This window comes from Calonectris borealis, chromosome 4 (assembly GCF_964195595.1).
Source record: "Calonectris borealis chromosome 4, bCalBor7.hap1.2, whole genome shotgun sequence".
NCBI lineage: Eukaryota > Metazoa > Chordata > Aves > Procellariiformes > Procellariidae > Calonectris > Calonectris borealis.
Genome location: NC_134315.1, coordinates 4,465,923 through 4,492,658, shown reverse-complemented (window position 1 = coordinate 4,492,658; position 26,736 = coordinate 4,465,923). Strand labels below are relative to the sequence as shown.

Here is a 26,736-nt window from a genome sequence, read left to right as displayed (position 1 = left end):
GAAAACCCACTCTACCGTATTTTCTCCCTAACACTTTCAATCAGAGAGAAAGAGCATGTGCTCTGCCTTGTCAGGACTACGCACGCGTTGCTCGACCAGCCGGCCAACGGCAAAGGCAAGACTGAATTGCACCTGCCTTGCTCTTGGTGTGAACGCAAGTCTGAGTTTTTATCGTTTTCTTCTCTCGCCAGTTGCTGATTTTTTAATTTTTTTTAATTATGTTTACATTCTTTTGCATAGCTTGAAACTGGACAACAATTTAAATATATTAGGAGTTACTAACAGATCAATAATTATGCAAGCCTCATTTCCCTAAGAAATCAGGCTGAAAAAGGAGCAAACACCATTTCAAATGAGATTTTATATTAACCCAAACTTTGTTATTATTAAAAAAATAAAAAAAAAAAAATCCTCTTTGTCTCCAGTGTAGAAGCTCAGAAAGAAAGTACTTCTAATGTGAAATCAAAGCATATTTATATTGCTTTCAAGACCATTATAACAACATTCAAAAAACATCCCAGATGGCATAACTTCCCATAAGACAATGCAAATAGCGGAGGAGTGACTTAAGACAGTCACAGTGAATAATTCCCACCAGAACTCTTTTCCTTATTATATTACCATTAGGACTGTGTGTTCTTATTATAATTTGTGTGCAATGTATCTTGAATGATACGCTGATACTATACAATTTGAGTAGAAAAATTCAAATAGCTCATTTCTAAGGCTGCATACTTTTCTTAGATTTCCATAAGGTTACCAAAACTCTCAAAAGATTTCTTAAAAGAAAAGGAACAAAAAATCATTGTCAGATAAAGAGACAACAAAACAAATTTCTAAACATGCTTAAATGTTATATTGCTCAGCATCGCAGAGTCAAAGTTCTAGGTACCTGGTCTCCGCAGAGAAACAACTAGGTTTCTGCAGAGGAAGACCACAATTTGCTGCACCTATGTCCCCAGGCATTTTACCCGTGTGCCAAATCACTGAAACTAGGAGCAAGGAACTCTGAGGCCACGAAGATTTTTCTGACACATACTTTAAACCAAGCAGTTATTGGAAAAATTTATCAACAACTCTTGGCTGTGAGTGTGCTAAAAATTGGGAATGAAATTTCCACAAATCTTTTTATTATTATTATTTTTGAGTCAGTGACTCAAAATACTCCATGTAAAAAGAGAGGCTGAGAGCGACCACAGAATAGCTTAGAGTCTAGCATGTGGGCAAGGGTTGGATTTGAATTTCCTAACCTGGGAATTTGATTCAAAATGTGGACAACTGGATTCATCTAATCAGTGTAACAGTTGAGAAGGCATCATCTTCCCTTTGGTTATTTATTAACGGAAACCAACTACCACAGCTTTATGTAGAAAGCTTGATCCAATATGCACTCTTAGAGCATATCTAGCTGACGGAACCCAAGGGATACATGCAATGATATGAAAAGCCCCGCAAGGTTTTCCTTTATTTCAGCTCTAAGTTGGATTCAGATGAGATGGAAGTGATTCTGAGCATCCAGCAACAAAACTTTTGTATGTGAAAGTACATGAACTTTAGGTATATCCAAAATGAGATGAAATAGCAGCCAAAGCAAGTTGTGGATTTTGGAATCAGATGCCTACAAATTGTTTAACTTCTATTTTGGTACTGAAGAGGTTTTACAGTTTTCTGCCAAATTACCAGTCTGTAGCTTCAGATAAATATTAATATTGACCTATGAAAGAAGAAAATCATATTTGGTAATTGGCCAGAGGCACCAGGAAAGCAAGCAAGAAAATTATCTTCTTAGGCTTGACTATACAAGGAGATACAACCAGCAAATACATTTGAAAATCAACACTGGTGGACAGAGGGAAAATACACGGAGGGTCAAAACAACAGTTTAAGAAGTTTGCATTAGTTATTTAACCTCAGAAAGCTAAAGTTAGGTGAAATAAATCTTCTCCAAAATAATTAAGCAGAAAGTATGAAATAAACATAAAAAAATAAGCAAATCAAAAAAGTATTAATACAAAAGTTCACAGCAGGTTGTTTAAATCTTATAAAGAACTAGTAGTTCACAATTTAAAATATAATAACCCAGAAAGCCAGCTAATATTGGGGAGGAAGGATTGTCTATCTCAGTGCCAATTAATGTATTTTTATCCTTGTACAGAAATAGCACCAAACTGCTGTTAGGCCAAAGGTAATGCTGGAGCCACAGCTAGTCAAATTATTTTTCAGAGAAAACTTTTTTTCTGGAAAAAGCCAACTCTACTTTTTAGCTACCCATTTTTTTCGAAATCCATTTCAAGTTATTCTGTAATCTATATTAAATTACTTCCAGTGAAAATTAGATCAAAGCAAGAAACACAGACATCTTGAGTCATCAGGTCTGCTTCCTTGCCACTGCAGACAGTCATGTCATAATATAATTAATAATAATCTTAATATGATAATAACTACACTCACAAACTTATCAAGCTTCCATCTTAGAAACAGCTCAGACATTTAACCCCAATTAATCCTACTGGAAGTAGGAAACTCATTCCAAAATGAACTCCAAAATCTGTCAGTTTTTCTTCATTAGAGACACTTTAATTCCATACTGACTGTATTTGTAGATAATTTATATCCATTCCTTCTCATGCCCCATTTGTCCTTCAATTGAAGTAAGTATTCTTCTTCCACTGTGTTTCCTATCGTCCCTTTTTCGCTTCATGCATTTTTGCAATGAGCCATGACAGATTAGAAGCAGTACTTCAGTTTCCTCTTATTGCATAGAATATCCATTCCTATAATCATTTCAGCAGCCCTATGAAACAATTATGTTCCTGGAATACATGTGATAAGAACTGCAGTTTTCTAGGAGATATCATTTGCAGCTGCGAGAAATACTTCACCTGATACCTTGCAGGATTCATATACCTTTTTTGTTAGACATATAGTGTCAGCCATTTTCTCGCTAAGACCCACATACTAAATTCTTTGGCACCTTGCTTTGAGAAAAAAGTGTGTATTTAATTTACATTTTGTAAATGAAGAGTCTTAGTTGGGTTAGAAAGTGATTTTAAAACCCTAGAACATTCAGTGGAGAAAGCCCCTATTAGCCACATTAAGAAATGCTCATCATAAAAAGAAAAGAAAACAAAAAACCCAAACTAAAACAAAAAAATAACCAAAACCCCCCACCTCCCAACACTGAAATCCAGCCTAATTCCTGAATTCTAATGATTACTGGTAGAACTGCTGCTTGTGTGAAATTAGGACTTATAGTTGGACAACACTTCATGCGCTTAGATCCATTTTGCATGGGGGTGAAAGTTTTTTATTTCTTGTAGAATTCTCTTCTTTTTGTCTAATGCAGCCCGGGACGGGATACCATTGGCCGCCTTTGCAGATTGAGGAGATGATCCTTCCCCTCTACTCAGCACTGGTGAGGCCACACCTGGAGCACTGTGTCCAGTTCTGGGCTCCCCAGTACAAGAGAGACATGGACAGACCAGAGAGAGTCTCACAAAGGGCCCCGAAGATGACAAAGGGGCTGGAGCATCTCTGCTATGAGGAAAGGCTGGGAGAGCTGGGACCTGGAGAAGAGAAGGCTCCGGGGGGTCTCATCAATGTCTACAAACACCTGAAGGGAGGGTGCAAAAAGGACAGAGCCAAGCTCTTTCCAGCAGTGCCCAGTGACAGGACAAGGGGCAATGGGCACAAACTGAGACACAGGAGGGTCCCTCTGAACATCAGGAAACACTTTTTTTTTTACTGTGAGAGTGACTGAGCACTGGAACAGGTTGCCCTGAGAAGTTGTGGAGTCTCCATTCTTGGAGATATTCAACAGCCATCTGGACACAATCCTGGGCAAACAGCTCTGGGTTGCCCTTCTTGAGCAGGATGGTTAGACCAGATGACTCCAGAAGTCCCTTCCAATCTCAACCATTCTGATTTTGTGAATCTGACAACAGCCACACAACAAGCCACTTCCCTGCACTAGAAGATGTGTCCAAAGTTATTATTTAGGTTCTGGGATCTCATCAGCTTGAGAAGGTTCAAACCTATAGCTACCATTTCCCAACATCACTATCAAACCACTTAGCTTGCTCTGATAGGATTTAACTGGGGGACCGACTCTATCTATCCTTCCTTGAGGGGTAATGTAAGATTAGATTCAGTCATACTCAGTCACTCTCTCCTAACAAAGTTACAGCACCTAGAAATAGAGTCTTTTAGACCTGATTCTCAAAAAAAACCCTTTTCCCTTAGATTTTTAAAATAAGATGTCATTTCATTTTGGATCTTAAATTTAGGCACTCATATAGAAGCAGTTAAAGATGTCTTTACAGGTAATTTAACAAGAATCACGTACACATACAAGTCACCTAGTAATCCATGTAAGGTAATTCAAGTTCTACAAGCTTAACTTCTACAAAAAGCTAGCAACAGACGATTGCAAAGGTCACCAAAATTCTGAATTATTCAGTATAACCCAAAAACCGAACATCAAAGGGGAAAAGGAATGTACAGTCCACTGCATGTCTCATGCTGAATTCTATTCAAATTTCTACTTCTCATCCTTAAAGTCTTAAAATGGAATAAGGTCCCAAACAACTGGAAAGGTGTTAAGTCATTGCTACATATTGAAAGTGAAAATCAACCTGAGGGAAAAAAAAAAATCAGAAAAACAGATGAAGTCAACAAATCTATACATTTTTCCTATAATTTTATATACATATACATATATATATACACATATTCAAAAACTATATATAAATACATCCATTCAGAAATTTTTTATTTTCTGAATATATTCCAGAAACTATTAGGTTGATTGCTTCCTATTTTTCACTGAAAAGAAAATATTTTTATTATACCAGTAGCTAGGGAAAGTGTTAATAAACAACAGAAATGTGTAAGTATTCCATGATGTTCTTAGACAGATACACACAAAAAAATATATGTACGTATCTATGCAGGTATATCAAAGAGAAATTAAAGGATAATGACATGATTTTTTTTCAAAAAATAAACAACTTGCAAGTGTAACTGACAAAAAGCAACCATCCAATTTTCATAAATGTGGGCTTTCATAGGATTTAATTTACAGACATATATTCTGATAAAAACCAGTTTAAAAATATCAGTGTGACCATATTAAGTGGAGTAACAGATTACTAATATTTACAAAAATAATAACCAGGCTAAATAACCAGACTTGTCTTTGGGAATCCCAGGCCCCTGAGAGCAGTGGGAAAGAAGGCAGGCAGGCTTATCCTTGGTTAGGGAACATTTAAAAAGACTGGACATGCCTAAGACATGAGCCCTGATGGAGTGCACCCACAGATGCCAAGGGAGCTGCCCCAGTTCACTCCCAATTATCTTTGAAAGATCATGGTGATTGATTGGGGTAGCTTCCTGAAGACTGGAAGAAAGCAAATGTCATCCTTTCTTTGAGAAGGGAAAGAAAGTAGATCCAGAGAGCCTCACCTCAATCCCTGTAAAAAGAGATGGAGCAAATATTCCTGGAAGCCATTTCCAAATTTATGAAGAAAGGGAAGGTGATTGGGAATAGTCAGCATTAATTTATGAAGGGGAAACCATGTCCAATCAATCTGATAGCCTTCTACAATGAGATGACAAGGGGAATCATACAACGGTTTGGATTGCAAGGGACCTTTAAAGATCACCTAGTCCAACACCCCTGCCGTGGGTAGGGACATCTTCCACTAGATCAGGCTGCTCAAAGCCCTGTCCAACCTGACCTTGAACACAAGGAGAACAGGGGATGTTGCTTTTAGTAAGATCTCCTATCTCCTGGGACATCCTCATAGAGAAACCGATGAAGTGTTAGCTTGCTAAGTGGATAGTAAAGTGCATTGAAAATTGGCCGAACTGCTGGTCTCACAGGGTTGTGATCAGTGGCATGAAGTCCAGCTGGAGGCGAGTCACTAGTGGAGTATTCCATGGATTAATACTGGAGCCAAGACTGTTCAACCTCTTCATTAATGACCTAGATGATGGGACAGAGAGCAAGTTTGCCAATGATACAAAACTGGGAGGGCTGGTTGATACACCAGATGGTTGTGCTGCCATTCAGAGGGATCTCAACACCCCAGAGAAATGGAAAAACAGAAACTTAATACAGCTTAATAAAGGGAAATGCAAAGTGCTGCGACTGGGCAGGAGTAACCCCAGGCATCAGCACATGCTGAGGGCCAACAGGCTGGAAGACAGCTCTGCAGAGGAAGACCCGAGGATGCTGGTGGATAACAACATGAACATGAACCAGCAATGCACCCTCGTGGCAAAGGTCAACAGCATCCTGGGCTGCATTAGGAACAGCAAGGTGGAGGAGGTGATCCTTTTCTATTCGGAACAGGTGAGACCATGCCTGGAGTGCTATGTCCAGTTCTGGGTTCCCCAGTATAAGACAGACATGGGCATACTGGGGCAAAAACCAACAAAGGGCTACTAGATGATTAAAGGATTGGAGTATCTGTCATATGAGGACAAGTTGAGAGAGCTGGATGGCTCAGGGAGATCTTACCCATGCATACAAATACCTGATAGGGGGGAATGAAGAACAAGGCTCTTCTCAGTGGTATCTAATAAAAGGACAAGAGGCAATGGGCATACATTGAAATGGATTTTCCATTTTTTTTATTATTATTTTTTATTTTTATTTTTATCATGAAAGGAATCGAAAACCAGAACAGGCTTCCCAGAGAGATTGTGGAGTCTCCATCAGTGGAGATATCGAAAACCTGACTGGACGCAGTCCTGGGCAACCTGCTCTAGCTGACCCTGCTTTAAGTACGGGCATTGAACTAGACTATCTCCAGAGGTCCCTCCCAGCCTCTGTGATTCAGTGAAATCTCTCCTTCCTCCAGATATCAAACAACTTCAGGAGTGTGCACGACGGCTACTACCATAACAGTGCTGGAACAAGACCCGAACTGTACAATTCTATAACACTGGAAGTCAAGATGAGCTACTCTCTGGATCTTATCAGCTCTTTTCTTCAGATGCAATCACATAATGTTTAACAGTAGTGACAAAAGCAAAACAAATATGTTGATCATGGCTTCTTTAGGACTAATATGTAATTTGCAGTATCCTGAAAAACAAAGGCACCACCACTTTGTTTTATGGATACAGAATGGGAATTCTGTTTAAAAGAAGTTACTCTCTTCAACTAATTTTCTTATGATACGTGACTAAGTTGGTGCGGCAATAATTGTGTTTCCTTTGCCCGACACACACATACACACTCCTGCTGCCTTCACCATGCCAAGTCTGGCAGGCATTTCCCACTATGGTAAACTGGTTTTCTATAAGCTGGCAAAAACCTAACCAGAAAAAAATACCCATTTTCTACTTGCTCATCAAACTGAGCCGTCTTCTCTTTCATCAGACAAAACACCAAAGCCAACACGATGGGTTGAAAACACGTTGAAAAACAATTGTAACGTGTATTATTTAAGTAACAAATGATGATTTTGATTTCATGCAGTTTACAAAAAAAAGCCCTGTAGAGAAAGATGCATTTCATTTACACACGTGAAAAGCTGTCAATTTTTATACACCATTTGCTATGGGAATCATTGATTGGACTTATGGGTAAAGAAGATATCTTCTGATCCAATGTCTTTGAAAAAGCAATTCTTATTTTAGCCTAGTGCAAGTTGCTGGGGATGGCATACAGGAAAAAAGAGTAAAGGGATGGCTGAGAGGTACCAATGGTGATTACTGGCACATTTTTTGGTAGAGGTGCATAAAAATGCTGTGTTGAGCTACTAGAACTTTTAGAATCATAAGCAGACTTAAAGGTAGGCATCCACCTATTAAGAAAGGAAGCTCTTAATGGTTAATACACTGAGGAAATGCCATTTTTGCAAAGCCTTGAAGTGTTTATTAAGAGATAGAAGATCCTGGGCACAAAGCACCCATCTAGAGAACAGCTCTGATCAGTAGGGGACGCTAACAACACTCCAAGCACCTGGAAATAATTAAGGAAACAATGACAGCTTGAGTGTATGTACCATTCCCAAGCAGTTCTCAAATGGAAGAAATTAATAAAGCTATGGTCTAATTAATCCATTTCTTTTAGATTTTGTCTTTTGTTCTACACATCCAAGACTAAAAAGACCGTGAAAACTGATCCATGACCTAATTAAAGTATTTTAGAGCGCTCTCCTTGTAATTAGAGCAAAAGCATTGTTATGAAGCTGTTCTAAATTAAAATAATGTACAGACCCAAACTGAGTTACAGATTCCATATAGAACAGTGTTTATGATACTAAATGATAATATGATAGATTTGAATAACCCATAATTGCTAATGGGGTATATTTAAATAATGTAAGCAGGTTTTTAATCCTTTCCTCATGGATGCTGTCTTGTCATTAAAACAAACCAACCCAAACCCTTCAGGATGCAAAGATCTGCAATGTTATCCCCTTTGGACTTGTCTAGAAACTCACCAAACAGAGTGGGACCACTTACTGCCCATTCCAGTATACTCGCCAACTGCCAAGTTTCTGATTCAGGAATAATAGACTAAATCTGGTCTTTGATGGTTGGTTTCTCACTGTCTATATTCCTCCTACCTTAATAATCATATTGATTATTTACCCCATATCTTAAAATATATTTTGTTTACAGTACTTTAAAATCTATTCTCCATAACTGAAAATAGTTCATTTCAGTAGTAATCTCTATGTGACATTGTATAATCATTTGTTAAAATTGGGAAGTAATTTGCAGAGTATTTTCATCCTGAAGAATGCTGTATACTTACTAAACATAAATATGCATTATAAATGCTATTCAGAATTCCCAAAGCTTCACACGAATGGCTGTTAAATCTTCATCTTCCCTTCCCTAATGCTTTTCTTCTAAACCTTTATTACTATGCCCCCTAAACTCATTTCCCCCTTCACTTGCAGTTGGGATTTTGTTCCCTGTCTGTGGAAGAATGACCACTGTTCTCATCATATTAATAGATTTCAAGGCCAGAAAAGGCCATATATGATCCAGCCTGATCTTTTCCCATTACGTTTCAGCTACTAGAGCTGTGTCTCTCTGGAATTGATTATACAGACAATCTAGTTCACTTAAATTTGACTCACTTTACGTTTGACATTTAGATAAAGCGATGGAAGATGAATCACTATGTATTTTAAAGCACAATGGATAGCCTCAAAGCTAATATGTATTTTAAATTCAATATTCGCATTTAGATCCAATAGCGCACCATCTCATTCACTTCATAGACCATTAAAATGTATAATTTTAATTAAACCAACTACTTCTTTCCTAAGGGATAGTAAAATACCAAGAATACAGAACTTTAAGATATTTAGCCACATTGACAATCTAAAACAATTATTTCACAAATGTTACACTTTAGAAAGAACTTTTCTAATTAATAGTCAGATTAATAGTGCATTTGAAACATCGCTGATACACTTAAGTACAATAAAACATTAATTAAATTTCAATTCAAAAGTAAATTGTTTTGGATGTGAGAATACATTACCATTTCTAATCCCTCTTTGTCTGCAGCTCTCAGTTACTCCACAGTTTAACATCCTTCAGGGATAAACTAAACAACTGATTAGCTTTCTCTGAACTGGAGAGATCATGAACATCAATATGAACGTTTCAGATGTTCAACATTGTGGTTGGTGCTAGGGAACATGAAAACACGCTGGACCTCTTAAGATATCAATAAACACAGAAGCAAATTTAAAAATTCAAACTCAAACTGAATCATAATGTGGCCTTATTTGTTTCCTGGCAAAAGTCATGCAGCTGAACTTCAGTGTCTACAGAAGACAAGAAAAATGTTTCTTTTTATCTCAAAGTAGCATGTGTGTTGCCAAATTGGTTCTCTCCTTGCGTTGTCCCAGTGGCCTGATAAACCTGATTGCCCAAAGCTAGACACAAGCTAGTTTGCTCTCACACTCCAGCCGGGAGGGAACCCAATAATATCTTTTCCAAGAAAACCTGGGTGTGCTTGTTTGGGTAGTTCAGATATTGAAGGTGGCAGGACTGTCTTTCAACAATCACTACGAAGCAGAACAGATTTCTGCCATGCAGCAAGATACTGGGGTGCAGGATTCAGCACTGCAGGAAGCCTATTGTTTCTTTGTTCAGCTAGTAGTTTTTCCACAATTTCTATGTTTATTCTAAAAATTTGGGATTTCTAATCAAAAATAATAAGTGTTTCCTTCTTTACCAGACAGCTGCAGAACGGAAACAAGAAGCACATTCAAAATGAGTAGAATATTTCATCACATAAACAAGAAAAAACTATTCAAATAACTACAGTGGCAATTGCTAGGAAAAGTTGACATCTTTTTGGTGAACTGTGTGTAGTAAATTTATTAAAATAATTACTGTGAAAAAGGATTAAAATTAATGTAACTGACAAAGAAAAAACTTTTTCTGTGAGTCTTAGCAATTACAGTCTTGAATTTAATCATTTAATAGGTTTCTGCATAAAAATTTATGAATTGTAAAGAGAATTGTGATTAATAAATGTGAGTGAAATTTATCAGGTATAAAAAGGAACAACATTTCAAAAGCACACACAACTTTCTAACAGGCATAGAAAAGGAAGCGCCCTAAGAAAACTACTGTGGCATTCTCCACTAGGCAGACAGATTCCATCATTCTGGATGTTACTTGCATTCTGGGTCTTGAAGAGGCTTACAAATACTGTATAGCCGAGCAAGTTAGTGGGTAGATTATATCTCTATGCCCTAGGCACTGTGAACTAAGTTCAAAATCATAATTAGAATCAGCTCCATCGTTTTCTATCATCACATAAAAAAACCTGCCCAATGAAAAGTTTAGTTGAAATTGATATTTTTTGAGATAAGCTTCAGTTTCAAAGGGTTGATATTTTCCAGCAAGCCACAGTTTATTAACAAAATTTATCAAAAATTCCCAACGAGCTCTGAGAACAGAAGGAGAAGCAAGTTACTAATGTCAACTCATGGGAAGCTCTGTGAGGAGGTGGGTAGGACTGATGATGAGACTGATCAGTCTACTGGATTGACCAGCTCACTAGATGTTTTAAGAGGTCAGTTTTGCATTGCTTTATATTCCTGATAATTTATGCCTTTTCTTGTACTTAGTTCTTATTTGTGAATGACTTGACAGAAGCAGTAAGAGAAGCAGGGACCACCTGGCTCTGAACAGAGCACATTTCCAAGCACGCTGTAGCCTGGGGATTAATATAGCAAGAGGTATGGTTGCCTGCTGAACACCCAGCTTTCTGATGAGCCTGAGATAAAGGAAATGGGAAGATTATGAAAATAATAGAGGCATGCAGCATATCCTTATCATCATTATTATAAATCTGGGAAACAAACATGGCTAAAAGTAAAAAAAGCCTTTCTGCAACACCCTGACTGGGATTAAGAGAACAGGCATGTTGATGTTGGACAATTTAGGGTTTTGTGGTCAAGATAGAAAAATAATAGGAAAAATTTAAATGCAAAAAAGGTACTCCAGTATGAGATAGCACGAGAAAGGAGAAAAGCAGACCAAGGAGAGTCACCAGCGCAGGGAAAGCCTATGGTATAAGTTTACAATAAGAAAAGATAAGAAAAAGAAGACAACAAAGAATACAAAGGAGAGCACTTGCAGGTTGACATAGAGCAAGAGATAAAAGGCACAACAGCACTTTTAAAGAATTAAGTTATTTCATTTCTACTATCTGTTCACATAATCTGCACACATTATTTACGGTAACCTATATTTGAGACCCAATGCAGTTATTTTTACACCATAAAATAACTTGTCAAGGATTTCTGAAATCATGCCCAAAGCATCAATCTACATGAAAACTAAGCCTATCTTTCCAAAATTGGGAATTACATAAAAAAAAAAAATTTCACAGACCATAACGATCTTTCATCTAAACTTGACTTGGAAACATTTTAATACCCTCATTGCCAGTTTCAGTTGGAACTCATATATCATACAGGTGTTAATATAACATAGCCCCTTATATAACTACACACGATGCATGAATGTTTCAAAACTGCAAGAGCTTCTGTGCAGAGAGATAAAGAGATACCTGAACTTCATACTGTGAAATTACACTCTGGTGCAGGGATCAAAACACAAAGCTGATCTAGGGACCGCCACCAACCCATAGAAAGGCAGATCAGTATGTTTTGTATAATAAAAGGTTCATAAACAATACATGATTATTGTTATTTTTAACAAGAACAGAAAAAAACAATCATTAGTGAGAGCTGCACACATAGGTGTCACTTTGGAAACATATTAAGAAACATGAGTGTCCTAGTTTCGGCTGGGATAGGGTTAAATTTCTTCCTAGTGCTGTGTTTTGGATTTAGTACGAGGAGAATGTTGATAACACACTGATGTTTTCAGTTGTTGCTAAGTGCCCTCCTAGTCCAAGGACAGCTCCCGTGCCTACTGACTGAGCTAGGTACACAAGATGGGAGGGAACATAATCAGGACAGCCAGCCCAGCTGGCTAATGGGGTATTCCATACCATGTGACGTCATGCTCAGTATATGAACGGTGGGCGTGATCCAGGAAGCACCGATCGCTACTTGGTTATCGGTCAGCGCGGGTGGTGAGCAATTGCATTGTGCATCACTCATTTTGTATATTCTATCATTTTTTTTTTTTTTTTCCCCTCTTCTGTTCTATTAAACTGTCTTTATCTCAACCCACAAGTTTTTCTCACTCCTACCCTTCTGATTCTCTCCCCGTCCCACTGGGGGGGCGGGGGGAGTGAGCGAGCGGCTGCGTGGTATTTGGCTGCCTGCCAGGTTAAACCACGACAATGAGATGTGTAAAAACTGTGCTTAACTATCAGGAATAGTCATCAGCTGTATCTTTTCAATGCACTTGTTAGCAGATGTCCATATAGATTTCTATGCTAGCCTCGCTAGAGCACCTCTGCTCCTTAAACCAGTGTATTTAGAGCTAATTAGAGCTATTTCCACCTCACATTGAATTGAAGAAAAAAAAAAAAAACAAAAAAAAAAAAAACCCACCAAACCAAATCGCACATCTTTAGTTTGCACTGAGGCCAAGGCAAAAAAGATTGGCTTAGTCAGGAAAATCATAGCCAAAGTGCAGAAGAAAAAGGGAAACGGGGAAAGTGGAAATAAAGACAAATGAAGAAAGAAAATAAAAAGTTTGTCCTACCATGCAACCTCAAGGTATCCTTTGGATAGAATTAAAAATGGGCCAAAATGATTTTGTAAGTACCGTGTACGACCCTTGCACTCAACCAGATCATGTTGTATGCAGGAACACGGGACTGGAAGCATTCCTAGATCGTCATGTCTAGTTACTTGCTTCCACTGGCAATCATAGTATACAGTCTTCCAGTATTCATCATAAACAGACAGATTTATTCTACAACTCCCTCACCACCTTCTGCCTCTGTTATTGCTCTGTCTGGCTTATTCCAGAACCTCAGTCCTCCGACTTTGAAACTTTCTTTCAATTTCCGAGCATACAGTATTCATGAGGCATTTATACCTATTTCTTTTTGTTTCAATGTTATGCTATAAATTCAACATAATTTCTGCCATGCCCAGGTATCTATAAAGGACAGTCCTAATGCTCTAACATTTTTTTCCTATTAGCTATACAGACTCAGAAGAAATAGAAAGAGAGCTTTTCTGCATGGAAAGCATTCTCAGATGTAGAAGCAATAGGGAAGGAACACAATACAAGATAAATGAGAGGAGAAAATGGAAACTGCTTCAGCCAGTGGGAAATATATTAAAATTAACTGAATAGTAGCTTAATGCAGGCAGATGTTTGTGGACAATCATATCTAGCAAGTTAGCCATAAAATAACAGCATGATCAAAGTAATAAAATTAAGAGTGATTTAAAACAATAAGGTCCAGAAGAAACAGGTGAAAGCAAGACAGGGTTGATATATTTTTGTGCAGAAAAGCAACATATGTTTCATCAAATACTGTAGAAATGATATAATAATATAAACAGAGTCTAGAAACTGAATTATCTGCAATTAAAACAAACACAAAGAAAAAGCGCCAAGCACAGCCCTGAAAGTCAAATTTGGGACAATTACGGATGAATGAGATTTGCAAACATCACAAATCAAAATCAGCGGAGAGTCTAGACTTTTATTTTTAGTAGTTGTAAAAATAATTCTAAATCGCATAGGCACTATAGAAAGTCTCCTTTTCCAGTTTTCGTATATAAACCGCAGCCATAAGATCTCGCAGACCTAAAGTTTAAAAAGTATTTGTCTCTGATAAAGGGACTAAAACTGAGAGAAAATGTGACAGCTGGCAATCAGAACACTATAATTTGACACTTCTCAGAGGAAAGCAGTGCATATTATTTGATTATAACATTTTATATTCCCTCACTCTGTAAAGCATTACTCAGAATACTGGCCTTTGTAATATGTGAAAAGTGTACTCCAGACGTGTTCAAAATGGTAAATGGAAAGACAATAAATTAAAGTCTTTTACACATTAACTGAGAACCTTTTAGCATTCAGACATTGGGAAGTGTATTTCAAATTTTCATGCTGTCATTTTTATTACTTCTCTCATCAACTACCACTTTCTCAAACCATATCCAAAATTAAAGCCTAATCTGTATGGGAGAACGAAGCTTCTTCACAACTGCTTTTAAAGTTGGATGACTGCCATGGAAAATGTAGTCAAAAATAAAGAACACAGACGGAAACATAGTTTAGGCAAGGAGGAGGACCGAGGAAGGTGCAAAGAAGAGTCCCAGATAGTTTATTGCTCCAAGGACTGCTTACATCTTTCTCATTCAATGCGAGTGGGTAATTAGAAATAATGCTGGTAACACGGATCAGAACCCAAGGTTCCCACTTTTTAGGTGAATTACAGCAGTATTTACAATTACATTCTGAACAAACAAAACCTTGCTTTTTTAAATTGAAAATATATTTTACCACCTTATTTACAACACTTACTCAACAGAACAAAAATTTTTTGTGTAAGTTTGTTAGTAACTTTTTTCTGTGTCACCATTACTAAATCACTCTTGACATTTTCTTACAGTTTTTGAAAGATTGGAAATAATCCTGTTTTCATCATTCAGCACAGGGAAGGGAGCAGGACTGGCGAGGTAAAGGCAACAGGGCAGGAAAATGGTGGCAGTGCAGAAGGAAACCCGGTCTTTCCCTTTGGGTGAAGGTTGGCTTTGCAACACATCCCGTATTGTCCACCAGCTCTTCATTCAAAGCAATGTGACCGAGGCATAGAGTAATAACCAAATCTCAAGCTCATCTCCTTGACTTTCTCCCCTGGATGGACTACTTCCCAATTTACGTCTCCAAGACAACGTCGCTCCAGACCACCTTCCCACCCAGTTTCCCTAACTCTATCCATCGCTATATTAGACAGCTGGTGAAACTCATATTACCTTTGCTCTCTTAAAAACTTCCATCACGGGTGATGGAAGTTTTAGAGGTCACCTACACAGAGTTATCTGAGGTCATTCCATTGCCAAGCTGAAAGGAATCTCCTCCTAAATTCTTTCAATCCGTCTGAGGCTGTAAAATAACGGATTTTCCAGTTCAAAGGGTGAATCAAACTTTTCCTTTTTTTTTTTTTTCTAATGTTGGGTTGAACAAAAAGAAATTCAGTTCAGAATTTCTGCCCAGTGAATCAATAGTGATTTCAAGCACACAGCTGTGATCCAGATGATGTTTCACTAGCCCATAAATTAGAACAGCTTCAAAAGGAGAGGCCGAGATGGTCATCCCACGGTGCTCTATGCTTTACAGTAGCAGCGTTCTTCTAAGGGGACAGAGACTTTAATTCAAATCTCTATATTGAATTACGCACAGAGAGGACTTAAATACAGATTTCATGCATGCCAGAAAATCTTTTCGCAGAACATTGTTCATGGTTATCTCAAAACTTAATTGATTATATTTAATACTGCTGGGGATTACTGACTGTGGACTAAGCCTACCCAGTTTTGGAATTACTGCTGGAAGACAGAACAGGGCAAGATAACTGCCTATGGTACCTCTTCCAATTTGTAAGACCCTACTTTCCCCTCCTCCCCCCCCCCAATCCTAGTCAAACTATTTTCTAAATTTGACCTGAATTCAGAAATTTCATGCATACTAATACTACACTGTGATGGGTGGTGGAGTAAATATTTACTGAAAAATATGCCCTAGTTACAATGCCTTGATAAGATTTTTTTTTTAACTGTGGTGTATTTCTGCAATCCTTTCTCAAATAAAACCTTTCTTAACAGAAATACTGCTTCTAAAGGAACAAGTAGTAATTTTAGGACCTGATTTTAGAATTCAAGTCAAATATTTCTGGAAGAAACGCTATTTTTATAACTTTAGTTTTGTGAGAATAATTTAATTTTTTGACAACTGTCAGAAATCGACATTCAAAAGCAATTTCATTCTTCCCTGCTACAGAGTTACGACAGTAATAAAATCTTCAAGAAAGACAATATAAATAAATATAGTATGAAAAAAGAAAAATCATCTAATATATTCACTGATATTATTTTTCAAACATATATCACTGTGCTTTTGTAAAATCTGTCTCAAACTGTCACATTTGGGCAATATATTTGATATATTTGATATATCAAACGCCAACCACCCTTTTTAACAAATATTTCTCACACAGGTAAGCTGCTTTTACAAATTTAAACTAACATGAGCTTAAATAAAATATTGAAAAGTGAAATGAATACCAGAAAAGCTCCAGCCAAGGCTGTAACAGAAGTAAATCTTTTGAAAATGGTGCAGAGAATAAGTACAGGCTCTCAGTCCTCAGCTGGCTTTACCAAGAACCAGTATCACCATCAGTTCAAGACCTCCCCAACTGCCTGAACCATTAAGGACATGTACAGAAAATCACCTGTATGCATTTCATTCTTCTCTATTTTTAGCTTCCTGCTCAAGGATACAGGACTCACTATGGGATGCAGGGGAAGAACATTTTAGGACTGCACAAGACTTGTAATGGGATGTTTAGGGGAGGAACCAAAGGTGGGGAAAAGGAAGGACCAAGATGATTTGGGGAGGAACAAGCATAGGAAAATGCAGGGATAAGAGGATAAAAGGGGCTAATCATTTGTGTAAACAAATAGCTGGTCAATGCACTTCTCTGGCCATGCCTTGGGCCAGGTTTTCTGATTTCCAGCTGCTGGAGAGACCACAGCATCTGGAGGTCGACTGAGACATCTGCTTCCATGTGTTTGTGTCTGTGTGTGTCCTGGGGAGTGGGGCAACTGGGGAGACCAGGATCCAGGGGCCAGCTATGGGATAGCTAAATCCAGCTACTGAAGGGATCTACGTTATATTACAAATATAGGTATTTCCCACTAACAGACTTCAATCCTAATCAGCCAGAGAGGGGAAGAGGATAAGACACTTGGTGCTGTTGGGTTTGTTTCACAGAATGGTTTGGGTTGGAAGGGACCTTTAAAGGTTCTAGTCCAACCCCCCTGCCATGGGCAGGGACATCTTCAACTAGATCAGGTTGCTCAGAGCCCCGTCCAATCTGACCTTGAATGTTTCCAGGGATGGGGCATCTACCACCTCTCTGGGCAACCTGTGCCAGTGTTTCACAGAATCATAGACTAGTGAGTGCCGAGTGTCTGATGTGTGTGGTCAGCCGTGTATATACGAGCCGCATATGCGTGTTTGCGTGCATGTGCCTACTGGGAATATGTGCTCAGCCTTGCTACTGCTTGGACCTGGGCCATGGAGCTGCAGCAGGATTTGGGAACCCCTGACACTACTTACCTGTATAACAACTCTTTGAGATTCTGTACAATGTCTGCTCTTTCATCAGAAGTGTTTTAAATCATTTTAGAAAAGGAATTTTAATGTCTTTCAGAAGCTGAATTCTCGGAGAGCTGAAAGATAACTAATGGATTTGAAAAGGGTCTGAAAGAGCTAGCATTAGAGTATTTGCATAGAATGACATTTAGCATGCCATATTTCTTAGGATGAGCACTGCAAACATGAATAACAATTGAGGTCGCTTCCAAATGTAACAAGCAATTCAAAATAGATTATGAATATTTTTGAATAAAAGATAGAATTTTCAGGCCATAGCTCAGTGACTTGCTGAATACAAGACTTCAAATCTTCATGCTCAAAGCTTCCTGGAGGACAGGGGTGAGCCATCGGAGAGATTGGAAAAAAGCATAAATGCTATTGACAAAATAGAGCATATGCTTATTATACACACAGGTTCTTTCAAAAATGTAGACCAAGACTCAATTCTCCCATTGAGCAGGACTGACCACAAGCCTCACTTCATCTTTCAGAAATGGATAGAAAGTCTAGTTTGTCCAAAATAAGTGCTTTTTCAGTAATTTCTTTCTACACACACACACACTTTTTCCTCTATCTAGAAACAGTGGTCACTAACTTGTATAAGCAAAAAAAAAAAAAAAAAAAAAAGAAAAAAGAAAGTTCTCCTACCCTTCAGTGAAAAGTATTCTAAATAAATGTAGGGAGAACATAGGTTTCAGTGAAAAGACCAGATAATTTTTTTTCTACAAAATATTTCTCTAGCCCCTAACCCAGGTAAGAAACAATAGCTCAGGTTATGTAGAAAAATTCTAAGTGATAAAATATTAATATCACAGTTTGTTTTTTTTTTTTTTTTTAAAGAATCCATTATTCCTCCTTCATACTTGCCAGATTCAAACCCGATATCCTACAGTTCATTCATTCAACTCGGACTTTGGGAATAACAATCAGCCAGCAAGACTCGGAAAATGCCAGAAAAACCCCGAAGTAACCAGTGCTTAGTTGTTACAGTAAGAGATACCTTTGAATACCTTCAATTGCAGAACAACCCTTCATTTTCAATTCTGTCGCTGGGACTCAGAGTTGAAAATGGATGCCGAAATCAGACGATACGTCATCATTTGCTTTCTCTATAAAAAGAATTTCCTTCTCTCCCACGTCAAGTGATAGTTATATTGTGACAAGTCTTTTAATGGCTTCTACAGAAACACCTTTATGAAGTAATTCCACTTGCCATATATTTTATAAACTAGGAAAAAAGCTGAAGAGACAGAGAGAGCAAGCCTACATCCATTAGTTGAATTCTTATTAACCAAATGAACCAAAGTGTAATGTATTCAGCTAAGGGGTTTTTTTTATATTTTAAATGTAACTTTAAGTGTTAAACCCAAACTATTCCAGGAAAGCTTTTAGCTACTAATGGGTACAAACTTTTTTTCTTTTTTTTCCTTCTTTTTTTTTTTTTAAATCAGGACAGCAGAGAGAGCAGATTGGGTAAATCAGGGCTCCTGGAAAGTCTGTTGCAGATGACCCTGCTAAGCGAGTACATTTGAGGCATCAGTGCAACATGCTGTGTAAGATGTTCACACCCTGGACTTAAATGTAAATAAGACAGGTTTACTAGGAATGCTTTCAGTGTGAGAAAGGAAGGAAATTTAGGGGAGGAAGACACAGAACGGATAAAAATAAGTACAATCAGAAGGATGAGCTACCAGAACAGTGTGAAGCAGGTATCCAGGGTCAGAGAATGATTCAGAGAGGAGAGTCATCTACTGGTAGGGAAAACAAGGACAACAAACAAGGTACGTTAAGTTTGTAAAGTAAAGGAGAAAAAAAGAGATCAAGCAAAATACATCTGATTTATTTTCTTTTTTTCTACTTTGCATTACAAAACCATGACTGAACATGAGCCAAGGAGAAGGACCTTACGTGAATACAGAACTAGAGTATGAGGAGGAGACGGAAGTAAGAAGGGTTAACAGGGAATGGGAGATCTAAAGAGACCGTGAGATAGGGGAAATTTCAGGCCCTGAATTGCAAGGAAGACAACATAAGTGTATGACCACACGAAGGTAGCAAAGAAAAGGAGAGGGAAACAGAGGAGAGCAGCACAGACTCCGTGGGAAACAGAGATGGCTGCTGAGAGTTCTCTTTAATGCAGTCAAAAAATAAAATTATTGGATTAGAGGGCAGAAAACAAAAATCTAAAAAGAGTGGGAAAGTTTTAAGGAAGGCAAAATCTGAGCAGGCAGCAAGTCTTAAAGGCTTGGGATAACTTGGCACTGGGAGGACTGGGTTTTAGGAAGGAACTGTTGGTCTAACAAGGTCTAACTGAAAGAAAATTGTACAATCAGGAAAGGTCTCCTAAAATACAAATTGCCAGCTGAACAGAGGTACTGTTTTAAGACTCAAAGAATGCTGTGCATTTGGCTAAGAGTTCGGCAGTCTCCGGGACCACAAAACTGAGACAGTTGTAAGTGACAGTGCACGTGACACTACAAATATCATTATAAATTATTATAAAAACAACCAGCACCTTGTATATGTTCTATGGTTTTGGAGTTTGCTCCCACCACCTAAGATACCCAGACTCCCTGCTTTTCTCCCAAGGTAACTGAAGACAGAAGGGAACCGTAAGGAAGATGACCTTTCACAGGGTTTAGTTTAAATTCTTCATTTTAAAAGTTAAAAACTAGGTAGTTAAAAGCATAGAAGTAAAGCATTAAAAATATTACTTTTTAGTATATTCCATCACAGAGAAGAAAAGTTACCAAGAAAGTTAAAGTTATTTTTGTGTGTCAGATATTGATACATACTTTCATGCTTACTGACAGTCATGGAGTACATGGATCATATCATATTCTTGTTATGCAACGTGCATAAATCTGCATGAACAAAAAATTAAGTTTACCTCAAGTTTACACTGTCTTCAAACACAAAAAACATCATCAGCTATTTCCTGTCCCTTTATTGAAGTATAAATTTCAGATTATGGTGTGAAGTTGTATCTACCCTGCTTGAAAAGCAAAAATTTAAAACACAACAAACAGCTGCTAGACTAAATCATGTTTTTAATGGAAGTTTTTGCTATATGCCAGAAAACTTTTCTAGAAAAACTATATTAAAATCAGGCAATCACTAGCGCATACTTACAAGATAGACATCGCCAAAGTCATTTAATAGATAGAATAAATTTACATAAATATAATCTATTTACTTGTCTTGCTTTCCTCGGCACCCCAGACTGTTTCTTAACAAATTTAATCAGACCTGAGCCCAACGGACCAGCAGTTCTTTGTAGATTTTTGCGTGAATCACAACCTGAATGTCTCCTCCACGGGGAAATTCCTTCTTCTCTAATGATCAATAGAAGACCAGTTGCATTTAGACACCTATGCTATGAGAACATGTGCCTCTGTTCCCCTCCCCAGACTGTATTTCTTATTTCTATGAGTTCTTTTTCACTTTCCTGCACTTCTCAGGCTTTGGAGTTTTCTTAGGGTTAGGATAACCAAAAAAATACATGACAATCTCACTCCTCCCAAAATTTCAATATGCAGAAGACTGTTTGCTTTCCCTCATCGCTAACGTAAAACCACATGAACGACAAACGTCAGCATTTGCCAGGTCTCATCTGTCCCCCATCTGGGAGAACTTTTAGACAGCTCTGACAACATGGGAATAAATACCCATACAGCAAAGTATTCAACGGCATAGCAATTGGATAATTTCACTTAGATGGTTTTGAACTAAAGCTTATTTTCACTGTTTTGGTATTTTTAAGACCTATGAGGCCAAAGTATTCCTATTATGGAATTATTATGGGATACATATATACACTCATAGATACACAGTTATGAGCTTTATGCATAAAATATTTACTCCTTTTCATAAAATTATGTGAAATAAAAGAAAACCACCACACTAAAAAAAAAAAAAAAAAAAATCTGTCTTCTCACTCTTGGTTGTCTTTTTAGAACTCTACTTTGTAAATCAAAACTGTCGATCATGAGTTTCGTAGACTTATCCAAATATATCTTACCCTTCCATATTATTAAAGTAACAAGCATCTTCCAGCTATATATTCTTTGCATACACGTTCATTCCAACATATTTTGCAAATGATACAGTACATTTGTTTCATACCTATCAATGGAAAGCAACTCTCTCAGGGATGAATTGCAACGACTGTCTATAGTAGCATATAATAGTATATGGCAATATAGGAAATGAGGAGCACACCAGAGCCAGCTGTAACTGCAGGAGACATTTTTAGGTTGACGGTGTAATTATCCAAGCTGGAATTTTGCCAGAAAATCAACTCTGGCAAAACACAGCCTCAGTTCATTAATCCAGCTCTTTATGTCACTGAGCTAAACATATCATTTCACATTGCACCAAGGCTGGTCTAGTTTACACGGCTCATGTGAGCTAATGATGGTGTTTGGTGTCTCCTGCTCTCCTAATTCTGGACTCATGTTGTACAGACCCAAAAAAGCTGTTCCACTTTTCTGACAGACTTTTTCCTAGCCTGCAGTGTTGACAAAAGATGAATGCCTGTATCATTCTGCGTAATACTGTTTAAGATCCTTTTTCCTCTCTGCTTCCTGCATCATTGTCGGGTTTTTTTAAATACAGATTAAAAAAAAAGAATAAAAGGCTTATTATCAATTAAAAAGTCAGATATTCAATCAAGAAGAAAAACAAAACTCTCCACAGCAAATCCTTTCAGATGCCTCTAGTTTTACAAAGCAAAAATCTACAAAGAAATCACTGTTAACTAATACAGAGCTCTAATGATAAAGAAAGATAAGAAGCAGCTCTGATACCATGCTAATGAATGTGGTATATTTGCCTAGATCAGAGACCATGCAACAGTTTAGGTTGACGACTCTAACTCTGTGGAAAGCTCCTTGGGAGAAGCTAGCAAAACTGAGTCAGCATCGCAGCCCCAAAGGGAGAGAGCTATAAATTCAGAGGTAATAAGGACACTCGCGTCAGCGCTGAAGATGCTGTACTAGAATTTGACATAACACAAATTAAGTAATGTAAGCAATGGGAAGCTGAAGTAGTTGACAAATGAAACGGCATTCCAGAACAACCAGGCATCAGCATTAAAATTCTAAAAAAACCCCAAAGAACAACAACAACAACAAAACAACCCCCAAAAAATCCATAAAAAACCCCACCAGAATACTGGCATAGCACTGTACATAGAGTATAAAGCAAATACTCGGCTTATTACGATGTATGGCAATTGAATATTGGGGGAAAAAAAACCACCATAGGAACAGAAAAACAGTAAAACCAAATATACAAATAGTGGATAGGAGGAAGAAATAGCCTCAGGATAGAAGAGACTGGAATGTTCACAAATCAGTGTTTATGTATACAAGATTTTAACCCTGCCTGCTCATACGATCATTTGAGTCCAATTTTTAAGAACTGAAAAAACCATCATATGAGCATTAGAGGCCTAACACACTGAAAACCAGCATTTTATACCTAAGTCCTTTAGACTCCTTTCGAAAGCTCAGTTGGAGATCTGCCAGTCTTGTTCCAAAACCCAGGACTGATGATACTGGCAGATGGTATCTTTAGATTATAGGATTTACAATGGAAAAAAACTGAAAGCTACTTAATTCTTCTGCAATAAAGATAATTACAATCAAAGTCAACAAAAGGGAAAAGTTTTGTTATAAGCATATATTGAAAACATATTTTTCCCCTACCACACATGTAAATTTGAAAGCATCTGACATAGATTTTACCTTTTGAAGGAAAACTGTCAGATGATATCCATGATATCATGGATATCCATGATATTTCTAAAATTTCAAAGCCTTATTTGAAAGCAGTTTTCTTATGATACCAATTTAAACTTCAAGTATTAAACCATGCAAAACCAGGATTATTTCTGCCAGTAAAGAAAATGTTATTATCACACACCTGAGTCCCATGCCCAAGTAGGCAATTTTTATGTAACATTGCGTATTTTGAAACTTGCAGTTTAACTTATGTAGTATGCAAACTAATGTTAATATTTATCTTATCACCAACACCCAGAAAAAAAACCTGGTTTTAATATTGCTATTATCTGTGTATTTTCAGACTTTGATAACATTTTTGTACATTTCAATACATGCTTGAAACCACAAGTAATTCTATATTGCTATACTATTTGATTGATAATTGTTAGATTGTTCAGAAATGTATGCACCATAATCTTAATTGTACATTTGCATCCACAGGCTTTAAATCACTGCTCAAATTTAGCAAAGTGAAAAATCATGTCATTTTGTTACACAACAAAATAAAAACCAAGTTGAAAATTAAAAAATAAGCTTTGGCACTGGGCAGCATGGCTGCTAAGTAATATTTGAGTTTCCTATTTGGTGATAGAACAGCTAAAAGGAAAAAAAAAAAACACTTTTTTTTACCAAAGTTAGAACATTCTTTATACAGATTGCCATTCACAAAGGTATAGCTATTTTAATATTTACATGCCTTATTACAGATATACTGTAATATAGGGCATAGTTTTAATTATATTACCAGAGCAGCTGATACACTTGTTTTGGAAGAAATCTTGAAAAGCATCAAATAAAACAGTTACCCAGTTAAGCATTTTGTTCCACATACCTTGTTTGCGTACATCCTCTACAGCAGCAACCAATTCCTCCTTGAGATCCTGGCTCTCTTTAGCAATTTGATCTCCTTTTTCTAAAAAGTTTTGAGTGGCCTGCTCTACTGAAGCAGCCAACACGTGAGCCTTCTTAGAGCGCCCTTTCTTTTTGCCAGATGGTCCTTTATTGCTTGTGTTAACAAGCGTTGTTACCTTTGGGAAAGAAACACAAGTTTTTGTCAGTTTGAACAATTCTTCAACTATTAATAGCACAATAGATGGCCACCTAATTCAATACCCCCACTATTTTCTTTACCCTTGAAATGATGTAATGGTCACATGTATTGAATAAATAAAATTTAAAGTTTAAAATCCAAAGCATGGCAGCACATACCTCAAAAAAGATTTTTCCTTTTAACCTGTATTATTCTGGGCTAAACAAATCACAGTCAAGGAGTGAAGGAGAAAAAGCTAAGAAACAAGTATGAAAGGGCGTTGGTGCTAAAGCATCATTTTTGTCATTGTTTTTCATTTCAAAAAAATGAATAAGCCGATAAAATGAATAAGCCGATAAAATGAAAACCTTACACATGTGGGTCAGAAACCATTCAAAAAGCAATTGGCCCTTGAGATAAGGACTGTCAGGTACATTCAAGTGGTGACAAAAACATTGTGGCTGTTTTCCAGACATTAAGGAATGCTGCAAAGATTATACAGGTTAAAACAATACAGTTTAGTATTGCTCCAGCATATTTATAATATAGTGACATAAGACAACAGCAGATAGTGAAATGATCCCACTTTCTCCTCAGTATTTAAAAAGAATCAAAATCTACTTCCATGTTTGTAGAATCTCCTAAAGGAATTCCTTATTGAGCTGTCAATAAACGGATTAGAAACTTTAATCACAAAGCTTAACAAAGCAGCACAGTGTATACCACAAGCTTTTTGCTGGACTAAAAAAATCTTATATCACTCCACCAGTAAAGGGTGCCTTTCTGTAAGACAGGAATACTGAATCGGCTACCATCGGGTGTTAAATGCATGAAATAACAGCAATGGATCCACAATGCTGAGGGATGCAATTCACCCTAACCAGGACACAAACCAGGGCAGTTGAAGTGACGTATCGGTGCGCTCACCCAGAAATTTACTGTAAGAAAATAAAAACCTTTGCCATAAAGACAGTGCACTACAAAGCAGAAGATTTCAAAACGAAGTATAAAAATTCACTGCCATCCCATCCTTATTACAAGAAGTGTGACAAGGTGTTTGGTACAGTTGTGACTAAAGAGCCTTGGGTCATGCTGTTTGTGCTACATTTTTTTGCTCTTTGAGCTAGGGGTTTTTTGTCAAATCACAACCAAAAACTATAGAGTATGGAAGAAGAAAAAAAAAAAAGGAAAACAAACAAACAAACAAAAAAAAGAGATTATCAGAGCTTGAAAACACCATATGCATATGCATGGATGTATTGGTTGAAAAAACTGTATTCCAGAGCCTTCTTTCAGGAAGGAGTCTGCCTGGCTACAGGAAGGTAATATTCTTCCATCATGTGTTTTTTTCCACTATTTGTATTTAGAAATAATATTTTCTTTATTAGTTTTCCCTTGAAATTATTCTTCATGAAATTTCCTGAAGATCCTTTTGTGGTTGATCACTGTCTATTTACGGATTTTAGAATTTTATAAATAAACAAACTAAGCTACCTCTGTAACCTAATTCAGGTTTAGCAAATTGAATGTATTTGTCCAGCACATCATCAGGATGACTACGAAAAACTTTCACATACAGCAGGCAATCAAATTGTTTAAGGAGATGCTGAAATTCACATAGGAGACTCGAAGATGAAGAGAATAATGTCGCAACTCCATCTCAATTATTTGGACTTACTGAACAAACTAGACCTAGGCTGCCACAGAATAGTTCAGATAGCATGGAGAAGAAAAAGATCTGAAGTAAAGAAAAGGTGGTCAATAAATTAAGTCAGATCACACTATTTCATAGATTTCTATTAGATAGATGCAGGGGTCCATAGCTAAGAAAAATGCTTGAAATAGCACAAACACAAAGAAGTTGTAGCTGGCAGAAGAACTACTGAAGTCCTGTGAACACACAGGAATTAGTGGGATTGCAGACTTCTTTTGGTCTAAAACTAAAATTTTAGTTTCCCATTAAAAATCATCAAAATCAGTGTTACTGGATTGTAAGTCTGCAAGTCTGCTCCTCCAGTGCACGATTCAACTATCAGGTGGGATCCTTCTCTCCTAACTTTACCTACAAAAAAGTTACACATCTATTGTAAG

At 37.3% G+C, this 26,736-nt stretch overlaps 1 protein-coding gene across 2 annotated transcripts in view; it reads right to left on the bottom strand.

The window, feature by feature from the left end:
• The window catches only part of CTNNA2 (catenin alpha 2), a 527,667-nt gene that overhangs the window by 391,071 nt on the left and 109,860 nt on the right, over positions 1 to 26,736 (bottom strand). For both annotated transcript variants that reach the window (XM_075148429.1, XM_075148430.1), the window contains exon 3: positions 24,448 to 24,643. In XM_075148429.1, coding sequence (XP_075004530.1) covers positions 24,448 to 24,643 — 196 coding nt within the window. The remainder of the gene's footprint in view (positions 1 to 24,447; positions 24,644 to 26,736) is intronic.